This window comes from Arvicanthis niloticus, chromosome 4, assembly GCF_011762505.2.
Source record: "Arvicanthis niloticus isolate mArvNil1 chromosome 4, mArvNil1.pat.X, whole genome shotgun sequence".
NCBI classification, from domain to species: Eukaryota; Metazoa; Chordata; class Mammalia; order Rodentia; family Muridae; genus Arvicanthis; species Arvicanthis niloticus.
Window position 1 is genome coordinate 94671295 of NC_047661.1, and position 23661 is coordinate 94694955.

Sequence of the window (23661 nt, forward strand, 5' to 3'; positions counted from 1 at the left end):
CCTCAATGTCTTCAGTGCTAGGACTCTAAGTGTGAGCCACGAGGCATGGCTAGCATTGCTATTTTTGCTCAGGACTGACTTGGCTATCAGGGTCTTTTGTGCTTTTATATAAATTATGTTTCTAACTAGCAGTAACTAACATATCCCCAGCTATTTTATGAACATATTAGTTTTGTTTTTTGGTTTTTTGTTGTTATTGTTGTTTTTTTGTGGTTTTGACCTAAAGGGAGGATTTATGTTTTTTATTTATTTAAAGTTGGGTTTTTTGTTTTTGTTTTTTAATTCTTTGTCTTTCAGTTCTTAATGTTTGTTTTATGATCTAAACTGCAATCTATTTTGGAGAAAATTTCAAGATATCTATGAATCTGTACTCCTTACTTTTAGATAGAATATTTTGTATCTCTACCAGATAAGTATGTTTAGTTTAAGTCTGTTGACCACTTTTGTTAATTACCTACCTACCAATGAGAGTTAGGCATTGAAGTCATTTATCTATCCTTACTATCTAAATTTATCTCTCTTTATGTTCAGTAGTGTAGAAATCATACTATTCATAGTTACCAGAGACTTTCCAATGTTAGTCTTTTGGTATGGGGGGGTATATTATATAGTCAGGCTAGCTTTAGCTCACAGCAATCTTCCTGCCTCAGACTCCCAAGTGAGGGGATTAGAGGTGTTTGCTACCATACAAGCTTAAACACCTTTTAACAATGAAAAGGGCTCACTTCCTATTAAATTTGTCTTCACTGCAGCAACACGATACTAACGAGTAATTCCTTGACTCTTGAAACTGTCCCCTTTCTCCCTTGGCTCTCTATTATATAAGTACTCAACATGCTTTCTGTGAGGAGGAAAACATTCTGTCTCTGCAAACAGTGTAGCCACTATCTTATTACCAAGCACACAACCACACAAACATACACACAAACACACAAAATAAAAAAGGAATGCAAAATGGGAGGCAATGACTCCATGAAGAATAAGAATACAGAATCATTCGTAAGCTCTTGTTAGAAAAAAGCAGTTATCAATAAAGATGGTAGATGGTAAGGGGACCACAGCATCATTAATGATCTCAGAGGTCCCACGGTTCTCATAAAACCTAAACTTATTTCTTTCATGTGCTGTTTTGTTAGTTGATTGCTTTTGCTCTTAAGGCTGAATTTCACTGTGCTCTGTCTTATTTTGTTGGGTTGTTCCTTCCTTCTCTCTCTCTCTCTCTCCCTCTCTCTTGCCAAGAGCAGTGGTTCAAACCCACAAGCCCGGCACTCTTGGGGCTGAAGCAGAAGCTGGTGAGCTCAAGGCTGCATGGTAAGAGCTCTGAAAAAACAAAATGAAGCTGCTAGAAAGACAGTGCAGCCATAAGAACATTAAGGCAAGGAGTGTAGATTCTTAGATATTATGGAATCTTCTCCAAAATAGATTATACTTTAGGTCACAAAGCAAATGTTAAAAAAATAAAAGATGGGCTGGAGAGATGGCTCAGCAGTTAAGAGCACTGCTCGTACAAAGGTCCTGAGTTCAATTCCCAGCAACCACGTGGTGGCTCACAACCATCTGCAGTGAGATCTCATGCCCTCTTCTGGTGTGTCTGAAGAGAGCAATGGTGAATACATAAAATAAATAAATAAATCTTTAAAAAATAAATAAAAAATAAAAGACAATAAAATAAAATACTCTTTAAATAAATAAGATAAATAAATAAAATGAAACATCCCTCTAGGCAAAAAAGCAAAAACAAAAACAAAGCAGAAAGACTTTGAAACAATTAATCCTATGTGACTGAAGCAGCTGCAGAGGCAGCACATCAGTTTAGACAGTCTGCTGTGCAATGCTGAGGACCACACTGGCTCAGAAAACCCATGTGCCAGCCTGTGCATCCTGTGCACACCTGTAACCCCAGCTTAGAAGGCAGAAATAAAATAGCAAGATCACTCGGGCTCACTGGCTTTCACCCTACCCAAGAAAATACAAACCTGGGTTCAGGGAGAGTCCCTGCCTTAGAGTAATTGACAGAGAGTGACACAGGACACCTAGTGATCTCTTCTGGCCTCTACACATATATGCATAGACCCACACAGACACATATAAATAAATTTTTTAAAAAAAGGCAGATACAGTGGCTCATGACTGTAATCTCAGCACTCAGAAGGCAGAGGCAGGAAACTTGCCAGAGTTTGAGGACACACTCATCTGCAGAGGAAGCTCCTGGCCAGCTAGGGCTACAAAACACTACGTGTGTGTGTGTGTGTGTGTGTGTGTGTGTGTGTGTGTGTGTGTGCATGAGTGTGTGTGGTACTGAGGACCAAAGTAACTCTTCTGCCTGTAAGTTATGCCATCGTCTAACTGCTCAGTTCTTTACTATAAAAAATTCATTCATGTATTCATTTACTTACATCATATCACATACTCTCAATGCAGTATTTGCTTACATGGAGCCATAAAAAATATGTCAGTATTTACTTGCTCAAACAGGCAACAGAACCATGCAAAATATATCAGGTTTTCAAACTGTGACAGAAATGAAAGGCAGACTTATATTGAATAGTTACCTGTACAAAAGCAACTCCTGCCATCAGAATTACTAGGGAGAGCCACTGGTAAACACCTAATTTTTTACCAAGCATAGACACAGAAAATAATGCTGTTGTAAGTATTTTCAACTGATATGTAACCTAAAAAAGAAAACAGCAATATTATTAATGTTTGGGTTTTTTGTTTGTTTTTTAAAAGAATTATTAGAACTGTATCTAGGTACCTGGTAAGTGGCTGCATCTAGGTTTGACAGTGCCACATAGAGTAAGTTGTTCTGGAGAGTATATATCCCTGATGGAATAGCAAGCTTCAGTGTTTCCATGGGTTTATTAAGAATTTCATCATGCAGTACTCTATTCAGTGTTCTCACACTACACTCTAGAAGAAACAAAATGGGGGGAAATCATTAGTAAAGTATCTCTGCGGAAATCATAAGCACTTTCTTTCTTTATAGGACTCAAGTTTTCTCACTTTAAAAACAGAAAATAAGGGCAGGGGAGATGGCTCAGCAACTAAGAGAAAACATTGCTCTTGCAAAGAATCAGAGCTTGATTTCTAGTACCCACACTGGGTGGCTCAAAACCACCTGTAACTCCAGCTTCATATGGATCCCACACATCTGAACTCTGAGCACATGCACTCTGGTTCGTTCGTTCTCTCTCTCTCTCTCTCTCTCTCTCTCTCTCTCTCTCTCTCTGTAATTTTTAAAGTAAAATTTTTTTTAAGAGACATGTTTTCTTAGCGTAGCCCTGGTTGTCCTGAAACTCACTCTCTACGTACATCAAGCTGGTCTCAAACTCAGGCATCCACATAACTCTGCCTCCCAAGTGCTGGGATTAAAAGCCTGCACCACCACATGTAGTTAAAATACATCTTTAAATCAAGAACACGAGCTACACCGGGATACTTTTCAGTACAAAGTACACTTTTGATGCAAGTTGTTCAAATGCTAAATATTACAGAGTTGCATATTTATATCATTATCCTTATACTAATTTGTGCTGGAAAAGCACAAGATTGACTCTGTAGGGGCTGGAGAGATGGCCCAGCAGCTAAGAGCACTGGCTACTCTTACAGGGGGCCAGGGTTCTACTCCCAGAACCTACGTGGTGGCTCACAACCATCTGTTACTCCAGTTCCAGGGGATATATATATAGTAAAAGTAGGGGATAGAAAAGGTCAACTGTAAGTACATATACACATAAAAATGCATTTTTAAAAGTTTTACATTTATTCTTCTCTCATATATTATATCTCAGCTGCAGTTTCCTCTCCTTCCTCCCCCCTCCCCCAAGTACCCTTTCTACCCTTTCTCATTCCACTCGTTTCCTTTCAGAAAAGGACAGGCCTCCCATGGAAATCAACCAAACATGGCATATCAAGCTGCAATCAGACTAGACACCTCCCCTGATATTACTTCTGGATGAGGGAATCCAGTAGGAGGAAAAGGGACCCAAAACAGACAAAAGACTCAAAAGCCAGCCCCGTTCCCATACCCCATTAGGAGTCCCACAAGAAGATGAAGCTATACAAACACATGGAAAGGGCCTAGGTCAGAACCATGAAGTTCCCCGACTGTTGATTTAGTCTCTGTGAGCATCTCTGGGCCCAGGGTACTTGATTCTGCGAGTTTTCTAGTAGTGTCCTTGACCCCTCTGGCTCCTAGAATCCTTCCTCCCTCTCTTCTACCTGATTTCCTGAAATCTACCCAGTGTTGCTCAAATTATTAATCAATCAAAAAAGTATTCTTTTACTGAAGTAACTTTATAAAACCATATTTTATTCATTCTTCAGTCTCTCATGTTGATTAATTGTCAATGTATTAAACATTAAAAGAAGGCAACGTAGCTAGGAAGTAGCGTTGCTACAACCACAGACAACTGAACTTCTAGCTCAACTTGTCTCATGTAGCATGAGTCCAGATGTAAAACTTCCATGCAGCTTGGGAACACGGGCTCTCTGTATGGAAATATGCTGGCTTGTTAAAGTTATACTTTTTACCTGCCACTAAGCTACACATGCCAGACCAGCCAGTTAGGTTTCCCCCTCTGAGAATTATCCATCAATATTTTTCTTTTTTTTTTATTGATATTTTATTTACATTTTAGATGTCATCCCCCCTCTGTCTCTGTCTTGCTGTGCTGTAGTTCTCTGTAATTCTTGGTACTTGTTACTGGTTATGTGTATGGCTTGTTTCTTCACTTGCTTTGATACATTTTTTTCAGTTTAAAATGAAAAACATTCCTGCTCCCCTAAAGCTCACTCCACTTACGGCTTAGTTTGCTTTTACAGTTGTCTGAGATCATTCCCAGTGCCAAGGTCACACTGACTTTCAGTTTGCTTTGGTTTGTTGAAGCAGGTCTTATTATGTAGCCCATGCTAATCTGGAGATCAAAACATAGCCTAGCTTGGCCATGGACATACAAATTCTCTTACTTCAGTCTCCAAAGTACCCCAGACTCCCAAGTACTAGAGCTATAGGCATGTGCCACTTTGCTTAGCTTGGCTTTAATTAAAATGTCAACATTTCTGCCACATGAAATTAGTTTGTGCTTTTGTGACAAGAGCTCACGTAGCTTCCTTCAAAGTTGCTATGTAGTCAAGAATGACCTTGAACCTCTGGTCTTGCTTCTTCAGCTCCTAAGTGCTAGAATTACAAATGTGTTCCACCTGGCACAGCTTTACGCAATGCTCTGTATGTTACTTCATATGTAGGAGTGTTTTGTCTGCATGTTTATCTGTGAACTATCTGTGTGCCTGTATCCATGGAGGCCAGGATGCAGCATCAAATCCTCTAGAACTGGAGTTATAAGCAGTTGTAAGCTACCATGTGGGTGCTGGAAATTGAACCCTGGACCTCTGTAAGAAGAGTCAGTACTCTTAACCTGAGCCATCTCTTCAGCCCCCGAAACTTAGCTATTAAGTACCAACTAAACAACTTTCTCAACCCTGGAATTCATCTTGATATACTGTATACAGATACCTAATCATGCTTAAGCTCACTGAAAGCTGGTTTCACCACATCTAACCACAATGCAACTATTCTTGTTAGAGGTTTCCTGGCTCCAGCGTTAATTGCAGTAGGTACTTGTAATATCTAGACCTTAGTAACAAAAAGTAACCTCTCCGCTTTCCTGACAGTGTCATGACTTTCTGTCCTGCTGGTAGCTCATTTATAGTTCTCTTTCACTGATGACACCTTCTGAATGAGGCCTCTGAGTGCTGGGAACGAACCAGGGTATTTTTCAGTCTTCTTTTCCTCTAGTGTACATATTACCTGGTCTTGTCCTTGGCTTTAAGTTATTTATAGGTATTTCCAACTTAGCATGAATCAAAAGGAAGTCATTTGATTTATCCCCAAGTATATCTTCCCTGTAGCTTTTACTGTCATATTTATACAAACAACAATTCAATCTAAAAACCTACAAATCATTTTAAAAACTGTATCTACCCTCTTTCCTGACCTTCACATATATAATGTACTAGTCAAGTCATTATCAAATGTTTACCACTATTAATGATTGGCAGCATGCAAGTCAAAACCACAATGAAATACTTCTTCATACCTAAAATGGCTATAATGAAGGGTGGGCAGGGTCTGGGGCACAACTCAGATTATAGCCATTTGTCTGGTATACATGAGGCTGTAGATCTGAACACATGCACGCTCGCGCACACACACACAGAGACAGAGAGACACAGACAGACAACAGACAGACAGACAGTCAGACAGACAGACAATATGATAGACAGGAAGAAAAACATGGTGAGAAAATAGAAATTTTATACACTGCTAGCAAAACTATAAAGTAGAGGTTGGCAAGATAATCCAGTAGGTAGGGTAGGTGTGGAGAAGGTGCTAGCTGTCAAGCCTGACAATCTGAGTTCAAGCTCCAGGATCCATATGGCAGAAGAGAGAACTTATTCCTCCATGTAGTCTTCTGGCCTCTACACTTACACAATGGTACATACTCATACCTCTGTCTCACAATAAATAAATACAATGCGATGAAAAATTAATAAAACAGAATAGTGGAAAAGTTTGATAGTTCCTTAAAAAGTAAACAAAGAGGACTTGCAAGATGTCTCACTGGGTTGGCACTTGCCACCAAACCTGATAACCTGCATTTAATCCCTGAGACTCACATGCTGAGAAGAACAGAACAGATTCCCACAAGTTGTCCTTTGAACTATACACACATACCATGGCACATGCACACCCACCACAAACATATATGCAATACATTTCTTTTAAAAAGATGTATATGAAGAATAACCAGATGACAATGACCCAGCAATTCTGCTTTGATGGTGGGAAGGAATATAAACACATAGCCCCCATCCAAATGAATGCAGAAACTGCAACATATACTTGGACAGCTATTGCAGCATTAACCACTGTTTCTTCCAACATGGTTCATGGTAGCCAAAAGGTAGAAATAACCAGTGGCTACCAACACATGATTAAGAAAAAAGTATATATTGTATACTATATAATATATAAAAAACAAAAACTTTTCACATAAGCTTTGAAAATATTATGCTAGTGAGCTATGTCAGGCTTAAGAGAATGAGCGTTACATAATCCACCTTATATGAAGCATGTAGAATAGGTAAATTCAGAAGCAGAATCTAAGTCAGAGGTTACTAAGAACTCGAGGAAAGATGAACAAGGAGTTACTACTTAATAGTCATATAGAATTTCTGCTCAGTTTTATTGAGAAAGCTCTGAAAACAGTGATAGCTATCCAATATTGTAAATGTAAAAATGCATGGTTACAATAACAAAATTTCATGTATACATGCACACACATTATCACAACTTAAAAATTAAAGTCAGGTAACAATTATAAGCTAGCACATAGAAGGCTAATGATCAAGAATTTATGGCCAGCTTGAATGACAGATTAAGGCACTGTCTCAAGAAAGGAAAACAAAAATCACAATTGCATACTCTAAAAATCTGCCTGCGGACTAGAGAGACATGGCTCAGTGGTTAAGACTCAGTGGTTACTGACTGCTCTTCCAGAGGACCTGAGTTCAATTCCCAGCAGCCACATGGTGGCTCACGACCATCTGTAATAAGATCTGATGTACTCTTCTGGTGTGTGTCTGAAGACAGCTACAGTGTACCCATATACATAAAATAAATAAATCTTTAAAAATAAATAAAAATCTGCATGCAAAAGGCTAAGTTGAAGCTGGAATGTACCCCAGTGGTAGAACAAGTGCATATGCTTAGAATATGCAAAGCCCAAAGGCTCAATCTCTACACCCAAAGAACAACTATACAGTTCATAATTATATCCCAATGAAAATCTTTCAACTGTACCCAATGAGGGACTCACTGTGGAATTAGTCAATGTAACTAGTAAAAGTCTTTACTAAAGAGTTATTATGAACTTTATAATTCAAACAAGCACTAGAGAGTCCACTTTTTCTCAAATTACTGAAGTAAAAATACAACTAGGATTCATACTCAGTTTACTAACTAAACATGGATTGTGTTAACAGACTGTACATAATAGTTTTAGTACAAACCAAAATTGGTAATAACACAACTGTGTGTGCATGTGTATGTGTGCACATGAGTTGATGTTGGCTGTCTTTCTAAGTGGCTCTTTACCTCATTTTAGACAAGGTCTCTCACTAAACTTCAAGCTTGTCAAGGAGGCCAAACTGGCAGGCCAGCAGGCTCTTGGGGTCCTCCTAGTTCCACCTCCCAATGACAAACTCACACTACCATACCCAGGCATTTTTGTGGGTGCTAAAGATCCAAACTCAGGTCCTCACACTTGTACAGAAAGTATTTTACCAGTTGGGCCATCCCCTTGAGCCCTGTCTTAATAATTTTTTCAAAAATATTGGGATGTTAAGTCTAGGGAAATTAAATAACGCAAATGATCAAATGTATAATTACAATTATATTTACATATATAAAAATTAAACTAATTACATAAATTAAAAGGAAAAAAACACCCTAGATACCTACTACTGTCTTTGTAGACTAAAAAGATGCAGGCCATTATCTTCAAAAATTCAGCCACAACCACTGCTGTAGAAGACAAATAACGAGGCCCCTCCTCTTTTAAAGTCCTAGAATAACGCATCGTTAGAACCAGACTGGTAGTTTGAAACACCAAAATTCCCAAGGAAAGATATTTTAGGTTGGCAGACATTGTTTTCTCTTCATTTGTCTGAAAAACAAAATAAACAGGGCAAGTTAATCAAATTAAAAACTATAGAAACTAATATCGAACAAGAGACAGAGGTTCCAAACAAGACAAGCATCCTCTTTCTAACTACAACAAGAACAACAACAAAAAAAGTCAAAAACACAAAAACAAGCCAAAGACCGGCATCTGCCAGAAAACTCAGGCTGAAGCAAACAGGGCAAAACTGATTCAGGTCTGAGGGATGGGTCAGCACTGAAATCTTAGATATTCTTGCCTACCTATGTATTCTATATTCAAGTGCTACAGTACCATACAGTCTGGAACTGCCACTAGTGTAGAACAACAAAACAGCCGAGGAGAACTCAGTTTCTCTAGTCAAACAACTAAAGACAGCTGTCCTAAAACTGTTCCCATTCTAGCAGAGTACTGTATAAGCTGTGGGGAAAGCCTGTTACCTCAACTAATGACAGCAGAGGTGGTGACCCCTCCCTCCCACAACAGAATCTCAGACAGGGACTTTGGGATGCAGTCCTGTTGGCTATCCGTGTCATATACAGGCTTACTATCAGCAAACAGAATTCCCCCTCTTCCACAAGTGGCTAGGAATAAAAGAGATTTAAGTATGAACCAGAGTTTCATAATACACAAATGTTCAAGATACAACTCAAAAGGAGTATAGTCACTTAAAAAACCACGAATCTTAATTGAATAACAATCAACAGATAACAAAAAATAACCCAGATATTGAAGAATTTCAAGAAAACTACCATAAAAATACAGCAACAAAAAAATTATTAAACTTCCCTAATAACAGCAACCACAAAGTCCTTCTAGTTCAATAAAATATTTCAACACTGCTCCAAGAGACTTTTATTACTATTATTATTATTACGACGACGACTCGGTGATGCCAAGGAGTGAGCCCACACCTTCAGACACACTAAGCTTGCTGTCTATCTCTAACCAACAATCCAGTCCCAATAGACCCACCTTAAATGTAAAGCAGAAATATGTTGAAAAGTGAAAGGACTGTCCATCTTAGTAGTTTGACACCTAAAGTCCCACCTATTTGAAAGATTAATTCAGAAAGATCACTTAAGGCTAGGAGTTCAAGACCAGCCTGGGCAACTTACTGAATGAAGCCTAGCCTCCAAAAAAAAAAAAAAAAAAAAAAAAAAAAAAAAGGAAGAAGAGAGAGATTCCTTGAAGGTAAGGAGAAGGAAGAGTGGGAAAGAGAGATGGACAGGAAAAGATAAGCATACCATGAGGTAACTATGAAAAAATTGGAGGGCTTATGTTAATGTCAGACAAAAAGCTTATATTGCTTGTAGATTTGAAGGATATTTCATAGTAATAAAAGGATCAATAAACCAGGAACCTATAGTCATTATAAATGTATACGTACTTTACTTTATCAATGTAGCTTCAAAACACACAAAACAAAATGATCAGAAATGAAAGAAAAATAGTAGGCCTTGGGAGTAATTAAGCCATAATACATATGCTGTCGAGGTGATTTTAAGACTCACATGCAAAAATGAAGGACCTAGTCGATGAAAACCATTTGGAAAGCCAGATGGTAGTGGCACCTTTAATCCAAGTGCTCAAGAGGCAGGCAGACCTCTGAGTTTGAAGCCAGCCTGGTCAGGAAGGGCTACACATCTCACAGAACCCAGAGGAAGCAGGCCTTCCAGGAGCTCTAACCCGGGCAGTATCTTAGAATTGTATATTACAGAATACACAGCCTTGGTGTATCTACTCATCAAGCAAGCTGGGCAGACCTGCTCAAACCTCTGATGTCCTGGAATTCCACCTGGATGCTGTGAAGACACAGCATCAGAGGCTTATCAATTTACTCTTCCCCCCACCCATCTTCTAATATCTCAATGCCCACAATCAGCTTGAAGAACTTAATGAAGAGTCAGCACCCCTATTCCCTGGGCTTGGGGACTGAGGTGGTTAATATTGGGCTGTCTTTCTAGGGAAAAGTAGTGGTTTTGTTGGAACAGGGAGGATTAGCTAGGATTTATTGCATAGCCATAACCTATTAGTAAAAATAAGTATAATGGTTATTAAGATGAAGTTATAATTTCTTAAATGGTACAAATTTTACTTTGATTTCAAATTTAAGGTTTTCATTGGTATGAGATTCTTATTGATATAAAAGTGAGATTAATATTGTTACTTTTATAGGCATTGTGCCTGTATAACACATTTAGGAATACAAGGCTTAGACCCAGTCCTTCCTTAACTTTTCTAACTGATTTGAGATGGGTAGCCTGTGAGTTAAGGGCATATAGCAAATTCATGGCTTTGAGTTTATTGTTAGGGTGTTTTCTATATTTTATTTAGAAATAGCTAAGAGGAGTTAACAGACAACAGTCCAGATTACCTTACATGGATAGTTCGTTTTCAAAACATCAGAAGTCTACAGAATTGACATTACAAACATTTCTGTATTAATGTTCATTTTGATTAGAGACCTGTCTGCTCCTGACAGCTTCCTGTCTTAGATTCTAAGAAGAAATTGAGCATCTTTGGAGTTACTCCAGTTGTGGTGAGACAGCCACTAGGCAAGAATTGCCTCTTTCCATCTACAGACAAATTACTGTCCAGAAAAGGACACACATGCAGAATAGTCGACTGATTATATCTGCCTAGACAGAGTAATCAGCCCTTAATAATTCTGCATCACTAGGTCTGTCAGATGATCCTGGGCCAGAAGGCTGAAGATCAGATGCTCCAACATTTTGTAGTATGTCCAGGTGTTCAGCGGTATCTATAAATTGGCTAAGTTTTAGAAGCCATGCTTTGTGCTTCCCATAATTTCAGTTAACTAAGTCATTCTGGATTTCTGATGGGGTTGAAGACTTATAGTCTCATAGCCAATCCTGGCTATTTACTTTGAGAGACAAGATTTGAGTGGATGGTTTTCAGCTGACATTCATTCTGAAGCCAAGAAAAAAAGCCAGGTTCAGAACTAAGTGCTTTAGTTAGGAGAGATGACAGAGGTTCTGGTTAGTCAACAAAATGATGGACTGGGTATTAGGTCTATCTTGTACCTCACTGGTACAAATTGGTATAATTATGCTCTAATTGTATGTTGAGAGAAAAGTTTTATTTTAACAGGAAGGATGGTATATAGGAGGAGCTAAGGTGGGAGGGGTACCAAGAGGAAGAGAAGGAGTAAGGAGAAGAGGAGAAGAAGGAGAGGAGAAGCTAGGTGATGAGAGAGAAAAAGAGAGAGAAAGAGAGGTGGGGACATGGAGGCAGATATTCACATGTCTCCACCAGTCAAAGATCGTTGATATATCTAGGTTGGGTATTGGATTACACTTCTGATTGAGCATTACCAAACTTATAAAGCCTTTAATTAACATTTAAAAAATGTATAAAAGTAAAAGGGGGCATGGGATGGGGGTTTTCTAGGGAGGGGAAATGGGGAAAGGGGATGGCATCTGAAATGTAAATAAAATATCCAATAAAAATGTATAAAAGCAAAAAGGAGAAGGGGGGATAGGATAAGGTTTTTTTTAAAAAAAAGAAAAAGTAATTTAAAAAACACATCACACACACACAAATAAGTCAAAATCTTTTTTTTTTTTTTTTTTTTTTCTTTACTATCACCTATGGGGCAGGAGAAATAGCTCAGAGGTCAAGAGCATTGGCTGCTCTTCCAAAGGTCCTGAGTTCAATTCCAAGCAACCACATGGTGGCTCACAACCATCTGTAATGAGATTGGGTGCCCTCTTCTGGCCTGTAGGCATACATGCAAACAGAACACTTTAAACATAATAAATAAATAAATTTTTTAAAATAAAATAAAGTAAAAATATCACTTATGGGCCAGAGTGAAGGCTCAGAAAATACAAGTGTTATCTGGGTAAGACTGATAATCCAAGTTCAATCCTGGGAATCAAAGTATCCACTGACTCACATCTGTAAATTCCATGGCTAAATGGGAAGCAAAAACAAGAGAATTACCCAGAAGCTCAATGGCTAGCTAGGCTGGAGTGATCAGGATGGCAGAAGAAATAAGAGAGATCTTGCCTTCATATGGGAGTAGACAATTAAATCCTGAAGTTCCCTGACCTCCACATGTATACCACAGCACACATGTACCCACAAATACACACACACATGCATGCACACATACACAAAATAAATTATATCATAACACACTGAAACATAATTTTCAAAACAATATATGCTATATAATTCTGTTTATATAAAATTCTTTTTAAAAGGAGCAAAACTAATCTGTATTAATAGACTTAAAAATGACTGCCATGAAGAGTTAGGATTGAGAGCTGACTACAAAGGCATAATAAAGAATTCTATGTGATTACAATTATTCTGGGTAATAATTATATAATGATATTGACATTAAAAACCACAGGACTGCAGTTAAAGTAGGCACATTTTATTGTAAGTAAATTAAACTTCAGTTAAGCCCACTTTAAAACTTAGTGGTCAAGGCCACACTAAATGACAGCATTCTCCACTAGAGTTTCCTGTAGCCTTAGCTCAGGCTAGAGTATCTTTGGATTAACGCCAGGCATATTCTGTTCCCATGGTCTTTGCTGAACTCTCTTTCCACAGCTCCCATCTTCCAATCAAATTCTCTAAATCTGCATGAACTTTTTTATAGTACATTTCTTTTTTTCTTTTCTTTTCTTTTTCTTTTTTCTTTTCTTTTTCTTTTTCTTTTTTCTTTTTTTTTTTTTTTTTAGGTTTTTTGAGACAGGGTTCTTCCGTATAGCCCTGGCTGTCCTAGAACTCACTCTGTAGACCAGGCTGGCCTTGAACTCAGAAATCCACCTGCCTCTGCCTCCCAAGTGCTGGGATTAAAGATTTGCGCCACCACTGCACAGCAGGACATTTCTTTCGAACTCTCACAGCCAAGCTATTTAGAGCACTAGATAAATGACCAACCCACAACTACTAACTACTAAACTAGTACATGATCGAGCAGATTCAGCAATCATTAGTCTAAGTACCATGTTTACAGAGACTAGACCCCTTGTCTTTCTTTCTCTGAGACAGAGCCCTGGCTGGCCTGGAACTTGATATGTACAGCAGGCTGACTTGAATTCAACAGAGATTTGCTTGTCCCTGACTCTAGAGTGCTGGGATTAAAGGCATTTGCCACCATGACAGACAGAAACCTACTCTTAAATGAATATTTATATTTATTTTATGTGCATGAGTGTTTTGCATACATATATGTATGTGTACCATGTGTGTTCCTGGTATCCATGGCAGTCAGAAAAGGGCATGGAATCCCTGCAACTGCAGTCAGGTTGGATATGAACCAGCATGTGTGAGCCAGGAACTGAACCCTGGTCTTCTGCAAGAACAATAAGTGTTCTTGACAACTAGGCCATCTTTCTAGCCACTTAAAATATTTGGCATAGTATTGTAGTATTTTGTGTGTGGGTGTTTTCCCTGCATGTATAGTGTGTACCATGTAAATGTAATGCCTACAGAGGCCAGAAGACAGCACTGTATCCTCTGGAACCAGAGTTACAAACTATTGTAAGCTACCTTGTGGGTGCCTGAGCCCAGGTCCTTTCAAGAGCAGCCAGTGCTCTTGACCACTGAACCATCTCTCCAGGCCTGGGGAAAAAAAAAAAAAAAAAGAAAAAGAAAAAAAAAAAAACTATTCCTGAAGACAAAAATGATATTTAGGAAATTTGGCTATTCTTACCTACATCTAAATATATTCTATACATAAACAATGCCACATTATAAGGATAAAAATTTAATGATGAAAAACACATATTTACCAATAAATGCACATACATAAATCACTGGAGATATTACTTATTACTGGAATCATTTTCTTTGAATTTCAGAGACAGAAGTTAAGCATATACTTCTTCACCACACCTCACAGGAGCAAACACATAGAGTTCTTTATTAACCATCTGCCTCACTTCTGAGAACCCTGAATAGCAAAGAGAGTCCTAATGTGAGACAGGACATGATCATTAGTGGTGGTTCATACTTCAGAATCTAAGTTAATTGCTTTTCATTTTAAGAATAAATAAAATGGTGAATAATAAAGTCTGAAAGCTTGTTCAAGATCACATAATTAGATATTAGAAATAGCAGCTCATTTAGTTAAACATCTTTCCTGGCTCACGGTACACAGTACTGTAAAATGCCAGGACACTACACTGCCTTTTCTTCTCTCTACACAGAAAGTTGTCAGCAACTCCCCAAAATATCAAAGAGTGATTTCAAGTATGATCAAGGAAATCAGCTGTGTGCTTATCCTGTGCTACCAAGATCATTAATACATCTATTTTGACAACACTCTTCCAATTTATTAGCAAATACAAATGTAAAGGTCAGTTTCTGGCCAGGCATGGTGGTGCATGCACGTAATCCCAGCACTTGATGGTCAGCTGCAGAAGATCACCACAAACTCAAGAACAGCTGCTTTACATAACTGAGCTCCAGGCCACCCAGGGTTACACAGTTAGACTCCATCTCAATAAATAAACAAATAACTTTCTAAGCCAGCATGTACTTTCACAATTTTGCTTTTCCATTACCAAACATATACACATCTGCATACACATTTCAAAGGGCTTATTAGTGCTTTGGTCTCTTGCTTTTAAACCACATGATGTAAACAGCAATCATGTAGTTCCTACCTCTCAAAGTCCTTTATGAGGAATTGATTCTAGGTTTGGTTAGGCCCTCTTACAAACCCCTCCCTTTCCCTTTTCTGTGTACTGAGGATCAAACTCAGATCTTGACATACCCTAGGCAAGTTCCTGTCATTGAGTTACACTCCCAGCCCTTATCAATAAACCTTGCACTTGCTTACTAATTGCCATATTTCATCTGAATTGCTGAGTTCATTTAATATTTTTAAAGTTGAGTTTATTATATTTAAATTTCTTCTAGGGAAAACATACCACAAAAATTAATCAATCTATATTCCACTCATTGCGGTTCTATGAGTTCAGATGATGGCATGATCAGAATTTACTTTTACATTTTGAACAGACAAAAAATTACTATACTTTTTTTCTAATTCCAAGAGATTCTCAGTAATTATTTAATAGTCTTTGGAAGAGAAAATGCAAAACAAAATAGAGGGATAGAGACGTAGCTAAGGATCGGGCGTTTGCCTACTATGTTTATGTGAGGCCCTGGGTTTGCTCCATAGGAATACAAAGAAAAAGTGGTTTTTCAAATATCTGGGAGGCCAGGCATGACAGTGCATGCCTTTGATCCCAGCACTCTAGAGGCAGGCAAGAAGATCTCTCTGAGTTCAAAGCTAGCCTGATCTACAGAGCCACATAGCCAGGTTCAAGCCAGTCATGGCAACAGAGACGGTCTCAAAACACCAAAACAACAACAAAAAACTCCTACAAATATAGCAGAACCCACAATTTAAATATATTTATATAGTAATTATGTCCTTTATTTTCATTAAAGTGGTTCTTTTGGGTTCCAAAGATCCTGTTTTATAAAGATGTGAAAAGCAATTCTAAGCTATCTCAAGTGTTAAATAAGCTGTGGGTTAATCCCCAGCACTGCAAACACACATAAATGCATGCATGCCATAATGCATATACATCATTACTGTACATTATTACTGATGACCACCTTTACCCAAATTAATGAGGATTACTGTGACTAGATGTTAGTTGAATTACAGATATATGTTAATTTCTGAAATACTCAAAATACCATATGCTGCCAGACACAATGGCACATGCCTTTAATCCCAGCACATAGGAGGCAGAGGTGGTAGGATGTCTATGTGTTTAAAGACAGCTTATTCTACATAGCAAGTTTCAAGACACCCAGAACTACATAAGAGACACCCTGGCCCAAAACAAAACCAAAAACTACCACACAGCAATCATGTATATTCATCCTTATAGATAGGCCCTTATAGACAAATCTGAAAACCCATATGGCTGCAGACTTACTTGCAGTGATTTGCTAAGGCTTACACATACTAGCCGAGAACTCCTCCAGTAAGCCACATCCTCAGCCCACACTTTGGTGCCTACAAGTTCCTAGTATATTCCAAGTTAAACACCTTTTACTGTTTCTCATCTCCCTTAAACAAAATGCCATCACTGGTATAAGTTACAGCTCTGTCAATTTTTAACTTGTTCTTTCATGGACTACAGACTTTCCATTATTACAATTGAGCAAAATTAAATGCTCAAATATTTCTTCAGCTATACAAATATAAAATCTATTTTATGCCAGTTTGTAGGTAAGATTTGCTCAGTGTTCAGTGATAGGGAAAACAATGATGTGGCTCAGTAAGAGAAGCTTTACCTGCCATTGTGTGGTCACACAGCAGTGACACGCACACACCCATTTCCTGCCTGCACTATGCTGTACTATCATTTCCCCCTGTGGTCATTCCCACCACTAAAGACAAAAGTTAAAGACATTGTCCAAAGATCGGAGCATAATATAGAAGCCAGATGGTAGCAAGAAACACCAACCACTATGAAAAATTCAAAACTAAGGAGACAAATATAAACAAGATTCAGCTGTCATCAGATATGCAAGTCACACTTAGTATGGTCAGCGCTGTCATTAGCATTGGGTACACAGTAAAAATCAAAACAATCTAAACCATCTGCTTCTGTATGGGCCTTAGTCTTCAGCAAGGAAGATACACTCAAACATTTCAAGATACAGAAGGGGGAGGGGGGAAGAAAGAGAGAGAGAGAGAGAGAGAGAGAGAGAGAGAGAGAGAGAGAGAAATGAAAATTGTATATGAACTTTTCTATGACAGGAAAAAAACCCATAGGGCAGAAAGAAAAAAGGGAATGTCAACTTAGAAAAGCTCCAAAGTCCTTTTGTGACTGGTTCTGTGTTATAATCAGGTAAACACTAAGCATGCCCAAGGTTCAGAAGGCACATGTAAATTAAGAGAAGACTTATTAACTGAAGACTGTCAGGGTTAAATGTAGGAAGGGAGTTAGGAGATGGCTGAGTGGGTAGTGTTTTCCACTAAGCCTGACAACCTGTGTTCAATCCCTGGAACCTCACATTGTGGAGAGAGAACCAACTCACACAAGCTGTCCAGACTTCCAAATATGCGCCATAGCATGGACTCCAGACACACCAAATAGATCAACAAGTAAATAAATGTAATTTAAGCTTGTTTACCACACTGAGGGCAATACGGGTACTGGAAAGTTCCAGTCCTCCTCAGTCTCCTTGCTCTAGGTCACCCCTTTTCCCAACTAAGTAGCAGTGGCCTCAGCCTCCATCACTCTTGACTGAGATGACAGAGCTCCATAATTTCCCACTAGCTTTATTGCTTTATTTAGTCCTACACTGGAACTAAGATGCAGACATGGCTGACTTCCTAGACTTCTTGGGAAGCTCTGACTTATCCAGCCCACATCTGTGTCATGAGGGCTACTCAGCAGGTTTTAAACTAATTCCCCAATACCTTCTTCTTTCACCTTTACTTGCTGCTATTCTACATGCCTTCTTTTTCCACAACTCTGAAGGATTCTGCTTTCCTAATTGAGCCCTAATTGCTACAGTTATTGAGATCAAATGTGGTCTTACCTCTTACCCAAAGTAAGAAAATCATAATGACAATAATCTGGAATTAACTCTCCAGTGTCACCAGATTAATGCTGTCATGTGTCATGGTGCCATGTGTAGCAAACATTCTCTACATCTTCCTCAACAGTCAACTGCAACGGAGGTTGTGTGATGAAGGGCTGGCTCACCACCCACTGTATTGGCAATGGGAGTCCAGAGCTTTTGCTGGTAGCTTCTAAGTAGCTACAAAACTCGGAGAAAGAATGACATCAAGGCCCCAAATTCACAGCCCAAGAGCCAAACAGAAACAGAAGTTTCTACCTCTGCCCTGGAGCAAAACCACACTTCATTTAGGAAACTTGGCATTTCTGAGAAACAAATCCAGTCTGATCCTATGGGAAGCCAAAATAAAAGGCAAATTGAATTTAAAGCCTTACAGGATTTCAGGATGATATTCTGCATACTTTTATAATCTCTGCATCTCAGTACAACAAAACACCTTAAAAATTGTACTAAGCTGAATACTTCTCAAAATACCACATTCTGGTCTGTGGAGCATATACTTGTTTTGTTACTTGGTGAAGGTTATGTTCAAATGCAGGTGAAATTCAGAATCTTGAAGCTAGGATGATGATACAAGTCTATAATCCCAACATCTGGGCCATGGACACAGGAGGATCAGGAAGAATCCAAGGCCTTTTCTGCTGTGGAGTGAATTTGAGGCCAGCCTAGGCTGCATGAGACCCTGGCTTAAAAAACAAACAAACAAACCACAAAAAGAAATCAAGAATATTAAGCTACACCAAGTGTGCATACCTATATCCTAGCATTTGGCAAACAGAGGCAGGAGGATCACCTCAAGTTCAAGGCCAGCCAGGTCTATGTAGCTAATTTCAGGCCTCCCACAGCTTCATAGTGAGACACCAACTCAAAAAGAGTGGACATAAGAGATATATGGGGATCTAGTATATAGCACAATGAATAATACTGTTTGTTTGTCACAGTGTTTATCTGTGTAGCCTTGGTTGTCCTAGAACTCACTTTGTAGACCGAGCCAACCCTGAACTCAGAGATCTGCCTGCCTCTGCCTCAAGCACAAGCCTTGCCGCCAGGAGTGCCCCCAGCACCATCTTGACTCCTAGACCATTGACAGAGCGGCTCTACAGGACCAATGTGAACTGGTTCTCAAGTGAACTCACACTTTCCATGAGTTCAAAGGCCATCCAGTGACTAGATGCAATGTGGTCTTCCTTTAGGTGGCAGGCTATACACAGAAGCTCTTTTCTTTGTTGCTTTTATTTATTTTTCACATAAAAATGCCAGGCAATGACACATGCCATTGATCCCAGCAGAAGCAGGGAGCTCTCTGTCTGACTTTGAGGCCAGCCTGGTCTACAAAGTGAGTTCTAGGACAGTTGGGGCTATCTGACTACACAAGTAGTCAGGACTACACAGAGGAACCCTGTCTCAAAAAAGTGGGGGGAAAAAGACAAGTAAACTTCAGTCCTACAGTGTGTATGTTCCCTACTTCCCCAGGCAATGCACTTGGGGACGGTTTACAAATTCTAAAACAGGGCAAGCTCCTTAGCTTCTACTTCCCAGCTGGATGGCTCTGGTAGTTTCATTAACACCAGCTGAAATGTGCCTGGCTCTCCCTTACTGTGAGAGAGACAGAATCTCCAGACAGAGTAGTAAAGAGGGTGTGAAGTTCAGGGACAGCAATGAAAGGGTTGTTTTGTTTTGAGTAAAATTTCATTTTATTTTACTTTATTTTATGTATGTGTATACTTGAGTGTATGTAAATGCACCGCATGGGTGCAGAAGTGTGGAGGTCAGAAGAGGTATCAGATCCCCTGTAACCTCCTGTAACTCAAGTTACAGACAGTTTTGAGCTGTTATTTGGATGGTGGAAACCAAAACTGAATCCTCTGCAAAAGCAGCAAGTGCTCTTAACCATTGAGCCTTCTTTCCAGCCAAATCAATAAGTCTTTACCAAAGTGCCACTGACAGAGCCCCACATTAAAGACAGTTGAAGGCAGGTTAGCTGAAGGGTTATCAGGGTTGAGGATTACTCCTGTCCCCGGATTTCTTGCCTACCCACTCAGGAGATGTACACACTTCTGCTGCTATGAATTTAAAAAAAAAAAAAAATCTGCCCAGACAGAAGCCTTAGAATCCACAAAAACCACACTTCTCTGCTTATATCTTTTCTTTGAAATTTGCTGAGAGTAACTCTCAAGAGTTGCACTCCTCCAATGCATACAAGTGATAACCATGTACAATGGTGGATATATTAAGGAAATTATCTGATATACATAAAATCATTACATTGTATACCTTGTATATACAATTTCTATTTGTTAATATATCTCAATAAAACAAAAATGCATTTTAGATGGAGAAAATCGCTGCACAGACATACATGTAGGCAAAATGACCTCCCCCACCACATAATCTTCCAGTCTTTGAAGTTTAGATACACTATAATCTGATGTGCTTAAACTCAGTAAAATATAAATTACATTCATTATGTTTATCCAAGTCCTTCATCTCACTGACTACTAACTGATACAGACAGGCTCAGACTCTTCCCACCCTAACTTGCCCTCCATACAGCAGGTGTCTTAAAAAAAATATACATTTAAGCACATTCTTTCCTTGTCTGTAAAATTCAACTGACACCTTTTCCAAATGGAGGATACATAGCCCTTCATAGTCTGGCCTTAAGCTACATTTCCGGTCATAAACTACAGCCTATCTCAAATCATTCATTGTTTTGTGTATTTTTTGAACAAATATTTGTCTCTTTTTTTAAAAAATCTTTCCTGGAAGTCTCAGGAAACGTCACTAAGAGAGGCACGTGTTCTGAGTCCTGTAAGACATGTACATCTACATGTAAGAGAAGGGCGAGTTCCTCCCCATTCCCCTGGCAGGTCTGGGACTTGTGGCAGGCTCAGTATGTATGCTACCACTAAACTATCCTGCAATCTTGTATCAACTTCCTTTCCCCCATGCTCTGTGTTTATCTTTGTAAGAGCACATTAATGGCCAATGGCTTTTGAAGATACAATGCTAATTAATCAGTTTCTCTAGTTGATAGCCCCAAACTGCTTACCAGCCATTCAGAAGACACCACCTCAAAGCAAACAAACCAAACCAAACTAACCAAACAAACCCTGATTAAGATAAGTGACTGTGGTGTATCCTTGGATAGGTGACATGGTAGACAGTTTCTTCTTTTCAGTGTTGTATTTCCCTGTATTGCCTCACCAGCAGCACCTGTCAGATTAGGCACTTGCTCTGTGTTGGATTTACAAAAAGCTTGCCAATAGATAAAAGCCTTAGCATTTAAACCCTCCAGAAAGAATGATCTCTTTGTGAATTAAGTCTCTCTCAAGGGCTCTAGAGCTTTCAGGATTCAGGGTGGTATACCTTTGGACAAGTCTTTCTGTACAAGGACTATGATGTGAAACCCTATCTCAAAGTAAACAAATAAATATAAATGAATAAAAATAAAAATCCTACGGTTTTCTAAAAACATTTCAATATGTTGGATAAAGTAACTTTTTTAAAAAGAATGAAAGGATTACACTAATTTGCATCGTGGAGTGGTTTAAATTTTGAAGAGTTCTTAATGGCTGCCTAAATTATTTAAAATTTATTCTTGGTTAGGGGTATTTCTCAGTATCGAAGCAATTACCTAGCATTCAGTATGCCCTATGTTCCACCCCAGAACCTCTAAATAAGTAAATAGTCGCTGAGTATTTCTGAGAGAACTGCCAGAGAAGGGCATTAAATCTCCGGCTTTAAAAAGCGATTACAAAGAACTAAAGTTACAGCTCAGTGACAGAGTGCTCCGTCAATATTCCCACGGGGTTCATTTCCCAGCACAGCCACACACAGTGAAGTGGGGGGCAGGAGTGGGGGTGGTGGTGGATGAAGAGAACTAAGAGATAGGGAGACAGAGAAGAGAGGGGCTCCTGCGCATGCGTGCGCTATCAGGCTACGAGTAGTTGCAAAGTAGAGCGACTAGAACGCAGCAAGCCCCGGTTGGAAGTTACTGGTAGGGTGCATCTGAAAGCGGCCAGAAAATAGGGGTAATACAGTAGGCAAAAATTTAAAGGGAGGGAAGTTAATCAGGAACGTAAACGTATAAGTCATTCATTTGAAAGCAAACAACTTGAGTTAGTAGCAACGGAATTAAGACGTGAGAAACAATCAATTACCTGTAACTACAAAAGTGAGTGCCTACAAAGACTCAACTCTGGTGCCATCTTCAAATATTGCATTTAATAGAATATAATAAAGGACACGCTCCTCAAAGTAAAGAAAAACATAAATGCCTTGCTACAGTTAAGGCCCATTACTTCATTTTAAAACCCTTAATTAATTTGAACTAGCAGAAACTCGAGTTAGCTTAAATAAATTTTTCACTGAGTTCCACCACTCTTCAATATTTAGAACCCCTAAAACCTCTCGCCACACACACTGATGGGAACCTCACATGGTTTCAGACAACCATCGCCTTCGCTCCAGCCTTACCACGGGCACCCTTTCCATCTCTTTTAGTCCCTGCAGCCGAGCAGACTCGTCCCTACCGCAGGGTCACAGGCTGGGCCGGAGCTCCAGAGAAGACCACGGACAGACTGGCCGCCAGCCTGGCCCTCAAGGCACTTGGCCCGCCAATCTGGAGCTTGTAGGCGTACTGCCTGCCACACCCCTCCCCTCGGGATCTTTTCCTCCTCCACCCAGAACGTTCCAGCACGTCCAGGCCGGAGGTACAAGGAGCCCATTCATCTGCTCCCCAAGAACCAGTGCTGCAGCCCTTCGCTGCGGTCCGGGTGGCCCAGGCATCTTGTACCTCAACCGCCCCACGCCATCCCAGCCCGCAGCCTCCGGCCTCGGCGTCCCGCCAGCGCCCCGCCAGCGCCCTGCCAGCGCACTCCGCTCACCCGCCGTGCGGCTCGGCCAGCTGCCCGCACTGGAGCGCCGGGCTCCGCGACGCCGGGCAACCCAGGCTTCCGAGCCCGCCGGCTCCGCCGCGACCGCTGACCCGCAGCGCTGCCGGCTCCCGCCGGCTCTGCCGCCCGTACCGCCTCGGTGAGGCCCAGGCGTTTCCGGGTTCCCGCGGTCCGGTCCGCCAAAGGATCCGGCTTCCGCCTTGGCCCCGGCAAACGCCGTTCCCTGTTCGGCTCTGGCGGCCCCAGCTTCGCGCTTGCCGGCTGCGTCCCTGAGGCGACCTCACCAGGGCTATTCCTTGCGCAGCTCCAGTGACGGTCTCACGGTCGCCGGAGAGTGTGATAGGAAGGTGTCTCTCTCCCACAGTCCTGCGGCAGAAAGTGGCAGGATGATCCGTCACTTAAGGAAGGGCAAAGTCCTTTGGGCCAAAGAACTC

At 40.0% G+C, this 23661-nt stretch overlaps 1 protein-coding gene across 6 annotated transcripts in view; it reads right to left on the bottom strand.

Moving 5' to 3' along the window:
- The window catches only part of Slc35a3 (solute carrier family 35 member A3), a 36603-nt gene that overhangs the window by 12712 nt on the left and 230 nt on the right, over nucleotides 1-23661 (bottom strand). Inside the window, exons 1-4 of one of the 6 annotated variants that reach the window (XM_076933175.1) lie at nucleotides 23512-23647; nucleotides 8528-8732; nucleotides 2759-2913; nucleotides 2553-2675 (exon numbers count right to left, since the gene is read on the bottom strand). In XM_076933175.1, the coding sequence (XP_076789290.1) occupies nucleotides 2553-2675; nucleotides 2759-2913; nucleotides 8528-8714 (465 nt within the window). In that variant the 5' untranslated portion in view covers nucleotides 8715-8732; nucleotides 23512-23647. Of the gene's footprint in view, nucleotides 1-2552; nucleotides 2676-2758; nucleotides 2914-8527; nucleotides 8733-22808; nucleotides 22961-23218; nucleotides 23473-23511; nucleotides 23648-23661 lie in introns of those variants that run through there. The other 5 variants (XM_034500650.2, XM_076933174.1, XM_076933177.1 and 2 more) reach the window with 5 other exon arrangements.